Here is a 7,211-nt window from a genome sequence, read left to right as displayed (position 1 = left end):
TTTGATATATTTTAAAAAATTAATATTAATTTTTAATTAAATATTTTTTTTTAACTTTTATTTTAAATCTTTAATTATTTTTTTTTTTTTTCCTTTTTTTTTTTTATTGAATAAAACTAAAATAAATAGATAAAATAAATTATGTATATTTTAATTTTCATTATAATTTATAATATAATTAATTCTAAATAAATAATATATTATACTAAATCATTTGATACTATTAAATAAACAAATGAATAAGAAAAAAATAAATAAAAAAATATTAAAAATTAATAAATATATTTTATATATAAATATTTGTTAATCTATTCACAATAATTTATTGTAATATAATAATTATAATCATATATATATATATATTTTATATATATATATTGCATATTATTAAAATTAAAATAATGCTATATAAAAATAATTCCCTTATCATATTTTTAATAAATATAGTATTTTATTATAAATAAAATCATTCTAAAATTTCTTTTGTTATGATGATTTAGCCTGCGAAAACAACACTTTAGAAAATTTTTTAAAAAATAAATGTTGTTTATAAAAAGGCTATGCTACATCTATTGACGAAAAAAAAAAATGTATTTATTGCAAATATATGCCATTATGCGATTAAACAGAAATCAATAATCCGTGCATTAAAGCAGGTTATATACAAGCATCAGATAATTCTTTAATTTGTTTTAATCCCTAGGACTGCCTATTATCAGAAGAAGGGTGCTCATTTCAAAAAACTGCGTGTTTTTCTTTAGGATATCTAAAATTTTCCGAAGATTCAAGTAAATGCAAAGAACCTTCGATTGAAGATTGTCTTGAGATTGATATATGTAACGAATTATGTAGAAAATATGGATTTTAAGGGGTTGGATAATGTAGAATTCCGGAAATTTTAGAATGCTAATAATTAGATTATTGCAGTGATGTTTGTATAAAATTAAGGAATTTAATAAAAAACGAAAATTCTTAAAAATGCAGTTTAAAAAATCATGATCAATGTCTTTTAGAAAATTTTTGTAGTCAATAATGTATATATTAAGGTTTTTTAATAGATTAAGAAAATAATAATAAATGTAAATATCCAAGCCCATATGATTGCTTATATTCTTATCCTTGTACAAATTTATGCAAAGAACATGGTTTTATTATATAAACAAATTTACTTTAGGATAGTGATTAATAATATTGTAATATAAATAATAATAATATATGCTTGAAATATGAAGAAAAATTGGAAATATGTTATTTACCGAGTATTTAAGAATGTTTGTTATAAATTAGTTGTGCCATTGCTTGTATATTGAAAGGTTTTATTTTATAAAATGATAAATGTATTTATCCTTCTAAAGATTAATGTATAAGTCAATAACCTTGCTCTGATGTATGTATAGAATTAGGTTTTAAAGGAAAAGATTAATGTTATATGCCTTCAGTTAAGGAATGCTTAACTTTAAATTTAAATTTGCAAATAGAATCATAAAATTATTAGTAATAAAAATGCTCATTTGCATGCTTGGAGTCTGTTGGGATGGTTTTAAATGATTATAATGAATGTGAATTACCCTAAGATTATTTATGCGAGAAAATAAGTTTATGTAATTTAGGATGTAAATATTTAGGATATACAGGGGATTAAAAATGTAAATTACCGGACCTTTAAAGTTGTTAAATTGTTGATCCTTGCTCAAATAAATGTAAATAATTAGGATATGAAGGAAATTAAATTTGTGGATTCACAAATGAAAGTTAATGTTAATAATTAAATGTTTGTTCGCCAGTTTGTGAACTAATGGGATTTAAAAATGAATAGGGAAAATGTAAAATTATATGAATTATTAATTATGTGGATGCTTTTTTGGAAAAAAAAAAGTTTTATTTTCGGTTTTTAATTGCTTTAATTTTTTGGGTTTATGAATTGTTTTTTTTTTATTTAATAAGAAAGAAATTTAATTATATATATATATATATTTATATATATAATTTTATATATATATATATATAATAAATTATTTATATTTCTCATTTATTAAAATTGTTTGTATTTATATTTTTTAAATAATCTTATATTAGTTCTTTTTCTGATGATATAAATCTTCTTGTTCTTATTGCTTGATTTTCTGTAATTTTTTTTTATTCATTTTCTTATTATTATTCTTCTTTTTATTAAATATTAATCAAATTACATATACTACTCGGTCTATTATTTTTATATTTTTCACGTAAAATACGACATTTTTAGTAATATTTTAAATTTTCAAATTAAAGACTACTCTTACTTTAACTAAAACCACCTAAATTTGCTAAAGAATTCAATAAAGTTGTATTTTTTTTAGTTTATTATTTATTATTTTATAAATGATTAATATTATTATTATTTTATTATTAATTATTATTAAGACTATATATTTTTTTTCTTTATCTGATTTTTTTTTAAATAGAAATATTTTCAGAAGATTATGTTCTAGTAAATACGGATTAAGGTTAAGGCCTTTTTTTTATTTTAGAAGGGGAAAAACATGAGTTTGTATTTTATAGATCAGATTAATCATTTTTTTATATAAAAAATACTATTTTTTATAAATCTTTAATTCCTAAATTTATATTTTTAACATTTTTAAAAAAAAGCAACGACTTTTCTTTTTTTTTTTAAATAAATTCTTAAATATTTTCTTAGTCTTTTTAATAAAATACATTTCCTAATTATTTTTCTAAAATTGTCATTTAATTTTAGCAAAAAGGCTTAAAAAATATCAAAAATTATTAAAAATTTAACTTTTCTTTTTAAATTTAATATATTTATGTATTATTTTATCTGGAAAAAGCCCCAAATTTCCTTTTTTTGTCATAAAAAAAGTCCTCTTAGCCAAAAAACATGCCTTATTAAATTAAAAAAAATCTTTTTATTTCTCCTGTTTTATTTTTTTTCTTATATTCGATTTCTCCTTGTTTTAAAATATATAAAAAATCAACACTTGAATTCTCCTCAAAAATTGCTTGGTTTTCTGAAAAGTTCTTTTCTTCGAATTAAAAAGCAAAATTAAAAAAAAGCTCCTTTTTATTCATTAAAGGAAATTTATTTATTAATATATTGTAAATAAAATTTATTTTATAGAATAAACTATCAAATATCTTTTGAAAAATACATATTTATATACTTATTAATGACCCTTTTTCCTCACAAACTATTATTCTTTATTACATTTAGCATTTTTTGCTAGTATTATTTGATGCCTAGATATTAAAATGATATCCAGGAGTATATTTTAGGCATTTTTTGTATAAACAAATGCCTTTATAAAAGTAATTTTGGGAAATATAAGTATTATCTGGATTATTATTTAATTAAATTATATATTTTTCGGTTTTTAAGTCTTTATAATAACCTAATAATTTCTAGTTTTAGTAATTTTAATCTTTGTTTTGATGCCAATAGTTTTCAGTAGAAATTTCTCGAGTTGTTTTTGGAGATATTTCAATAAAAATTCCAGATAAAACAAAGTAGATTTTTGAAATATTTTCAGTTTCACATAATATTTTTTAATCTTATTAGAAATTTTAAAAGTTTATGTTTTTAAGTAATTAATCTAAATATGGGTATAAATAATTCTAGAAAGAAAAATCAGGTAAAAGATGTTTAAATATATATAAATTAGTTAATATTTATATTAATTTTTATCTATATTCAAAATTAGAAATATAAGAATATGATTAAAATATTTATAAAGCTTCATTAAATAATAATTATTTATCCATATTTAAATATATTTAATTAATTTATTCGTTTATATTTTTATATTTTATAAATTAAATATATATTTTATATATAAACATTTTATACATTTTATTTAATGTTTTATAAATTAATTATTGTTATATATTTTATAATTTTAATGTTAAATATATTTTTATAATTATATAAATTTAAAAAGATTATTATTAATGAAATTATAATCAAAAAATATATAATTTATTTTTTTATATAAAGATTATTTATTTAAATCTTTTTTATAAATATAAAATATATAAGTAAAAAATTAAAATAAATATTAAAAATAAAAGATATAATATATATATATATATATATATATATATATATATTTATTACATATATTTTTATTTATATATATATTTTTTTAATAAAAAAATTATTATTATTATTAATATTTTTATAAAAATTTTATAATTTTTTTTATCAATTAATGTGTTATGAATTATAAATGTTTTATTTTTTTCTGCTTTTTATTATAAAAGGTTTCTTTATTTTTTTAAAATAAAAATTAATTTAATTTATTTTTAATATATATATATATTTTTAAAAATACACTATTATTTTAACTATTAGAATTTTCTGATTAATATTAAGATTATTAATCCTTTGCTTTTTATTTTTATAAAAATATAATTTAATATATTATTTAAATTTTTTTAAACCTTTTTGTTATTCTAATTATTAATATTTAATTAATTTAGCTGTTTCTTTTAGTTTTATTTAATAAATTTTGTATTCCTTTTTAAAAAAAAATTTTAAAAAAATATTGAAATAACCTTAATTTTTTTATTTTAATTTATTATTATAAAATTTACTCTTTCTTTTTCTTTTAAAATTAATTATTTTTTTTCTACTCTTGCTTATATAGAATTTTTTTCTTTTTAAAATTATTTTATTTTTTCTTAATAATTTTTTTCAATTTAAATTTTTTCCTATTCATAATTTTTTAATTTTTCTTATAAAATTTACACATCATCTTCATTAAACTGATTTAAAAAATAATAATTAAATAAACAATTTTTTTTTTTGAAAAAAAAAATAAAAAAAAAATACATTTTCAATAATTTAATTTTTAGTATCATTTGCACTTTTCTTCTTAAATTCGTTATATTTTTAATTAACTTATTTTATTTTTTCTTCTTTAAAAACATATGAATCATGTAATTATTAAATTTATTTCTCTTTTTCTAATATTTAATTATTTAATTTTTTATTATTTTCTTTAATAATTTTATGTTAGTCTTTAACTTAATTAAACTTAATTAAATAATATTTTTAAAATATAATATATATAAAGATACCATTTTTAAATATATATTATCATTATTAAATTCATTCAAAGCACGATTTTATTCTTCTTTAATATTAATTAATCCCTATTTTTCATGAATAATTTATTTAAGTTCAATTTAAAGTCTTTTAATTTCATTTTCTTTTTAAGTTATTCTATAAAAATTAATATAATTATATATAATATTAAAATAAAAAAAAAGCAATACTTATTTATATCAAAAAAATTTTCTAATTGCCGTTATTTTTATTAAATTTTGATTTTATTTTAAAAAATAATTTATTATTATTAAAAGATTTCTCTTTTTTTTTAATTTAATTATTCATCATTAATGTAAGAAGCATGTATACCATATCTGATATATTTATGTTCATTTTCTTTTTAAATAATTTAATCTAAAGATTCAGCTAATTCTTTCAATTAAATCCTTAAGATTTTATTTGATTATTTTAATTTTTATATTTCTTTTTCTTTCTTTAAGTTTTATTCAAATAATTATTTTCTTTGATTAGATATTATTTTAAAATAATATATATATATATATATATATATATATATATATATATATATATATATATATATATATATATAATACTTTTCTTAAATTTATATTTATTATTATAATTGTTTTAATTCTTTATCAATTTAATCTTAGTTTAGTTATTATTTTTGTAATATTTCTATATCATTTATTTAATTTTTAAATAAATTTGTATTTATAATATTTTAATCAATATTATTCTTATTTATTTAAAGTTATTCTTAAGGATTAGATAATAAATTATTCCTTTTTATATAAGTAATTAATATAAATAAAAATATAAATATATAATTTATTTAATTTTTATTGATATATACTTTTCTTAATCATTTATTTATTAATCTAATATTTATAATTCTTTTTCAATATCATCTATATTATCTATATCATTTGATTAATTATGAATATTTTAATTTTCTATTTAATTCACTAATTAATTTGTATTTATTATATTTTTATCAATAATATCTTAATTTTTTATTGTTAAAATTAAAAATTTTATAATTAAATATTCCTTTTAATGTTTTTAATAGTAATAAATTAATAAAATAGAAAATATATATATATTTTTATATATATATATATATATATATATATATATATATATTTATAAATATATTAAATATTTTATTTTAAATATATTTTTACTATTCTTCGTCATTTTTTATTAATTTTTATTATTATTATTTTTTATTCATTTTATCTTAATTATTATTATTTTATTGTTTTTTTTGCATTTCTTCTTATTTTATATTTTAAATATTATTATTTTATGTTATTATATTTTAATCTTCATTTTTTAAATTATTTTCTTCTTTATAATATATATTTTGCTCTATATATATATTTTATAATAATTTTTATATTATATATATATAATATTTTTTTACTTTAATGTGTATCTGGTTATTTATTTTATTAATCATTATTTGAATTATTTTATATTTACTAATCATCAAATTCATTATATTATTTTTGCATATTTTCATTTTATTTTTTATCTTATTTAGTTTATTCAACTTATTTATTATTTTCTTATTCATCATAGCTTTCATATTTAAAATCTTGAATAGCTTATTACGACATTTTTTTAATTTTTTAATTATTCAACAAAAATAATAAGTTTTTCTATTTTCAAATTTACTTTTTTTAATAATTATACTAAAAAAAATTATATTTAAAAAATAATTAATATAAAAAATAATTTTTAAAGATTTTTATAATTGTTTATAATTAAGAAAAAAATATATATTATATTCTTAAAAAAAAAAAAATTAAATATAACAGAAAAAAAAAAGAAAACAATTTAATATAAAATAAATGAATTGTTTAAACAAATTAAAATAATATATAAAAAATTGTAAACATAAAAATAAAAACTTAATATTAGATTTAATATTAAATAAAAAAAAAAGTTTATTTATAAATAATAATTTGAAAATATATAATGAAATGTATTATATAAAAACATTGAAATTAAAGTATAAAAAAAAGTATAAATATATTGAAAAATCAATAAAAAAACTTAAGTATAAAAAATATATCTAAATAATGCAATAAATATAAAAAATATTAATAAAATAAAAATTAAATAAATATTAATA

At 14.0% G+C, this 7,211-nt stretch overlaps 1 protein-coding gene across 1 annotated transcript, besides 19 other annotated features; it reads right to left on the bottom strand. All coding sequences in view use genetic code 6, as the record gives it.

Moving 5' to 3' along the window:
- Nucleotides 1-52: part of a microsatellite that runs on past the window's edge.
- A 298-nt stretch (nt 53-350) lies between these two features.
- Nucleotides 351-379: a microsatellite.
- Nucleotides 380-632: 253 nt separating this feature from the next.
- Nucleotides 633-1,752, bottom strand: IMG5_083970 (hypothetical protein; the record flags this gene model as incomplete). Its single annotated transcript, XM_004036350.1, has 1 exon — nt 633-1,752. The coding sequence occupies exon 1, from the start codon at nt 1,515-1,517 to the stop codon at nt 633-635; it is 885 nt and encodes a 294-aa protein (XP_004036398.1). The 5' UTR covers nt 1,518-1,752.
- A 205-nt stretch (nt 1,753-1,957) lies between these two features.
- Nucleotides 1,958-2,007: a microsatellite.
- Nucleotides 1,958-2,022: a microsatellite.
- Nucleotides 1,968-2,009: a microsatellite.
- Nucleotides 2,009-2,074: a microsatellite.
- Nucleotides 2,010-2,062: a microsatellite.
- A 54-nt stretch (nt 2,075-2,128) lies between the features above and the next one.
- Nucleotides 2,129-2,172: a microsatellite.
- Nucleotides 2,173-2,340: 168 nt separating this feature from the next.
- Nucleotides 2,341-2,401: a microsatellite.
- Nucleotides 2,402-3,857: 1,456 nt separating this feature from the next.
- Nucleotides 3,858-3,921: a microsatellite.
- A 93-nt stretch (nt 3,922-4,014) lies between these two features.
- Nucleotides 4,015-4,074: a microsatellite.
- Nucleotides 4,066-4,135: a microsatellite.
- A 510-nt stretch (nt 4,136-4,645) lies between these two features.
- Nucleotides 4,646-4,691: a microsatellite.
- Nucleotides 4,692-5,594: 903 nt separating this feature from the next.
- Nucleotides 5,595-5,657: a microsatellite.
- Nucleotides 5,658-6,162: 505 nt separating this feature from the next.
- Nucleotides 6,163-6,226: a microsatellite.
- Nucleotides 6,227-6,264: 38 nt separating this feature from the next.
- Nucleotides 6,265-6,365: a microsatellite.
- A 78-nt stretch (nt 6,366-6,443) lies between these two features.
- Nucleotides 6,444-6,494: a microsatellite.
- Nucleotides 6,495-6,758: 264 nt separating this feature from the next.
- Nucleotides 6,759-6,813: a microsatellite.
- Nucleotides 6,759-6,819: a microsatellite.
- Nucleotides 6,820-7,211: the final 392 nt, after the last annotated feature.

This window comes from Ichthyophthirius multifiliis (genome assembly GCF_000220395.1).
Source record: "Ichthyophthirius multifiliis unplaced genomic scaffold scaff_1120509250594, whole genome shotgun sequence".
Taxonomy (NCBI): domain Eukaryota; phylum Ciliophora; class Oligohymenophorea; order Hymenostomatida; genus Ichthyophthirius; species Ichthyophthirius multifiliis.
This window is presented reverse-complemented; position numbering and strand designations above follow the sequence as displayed.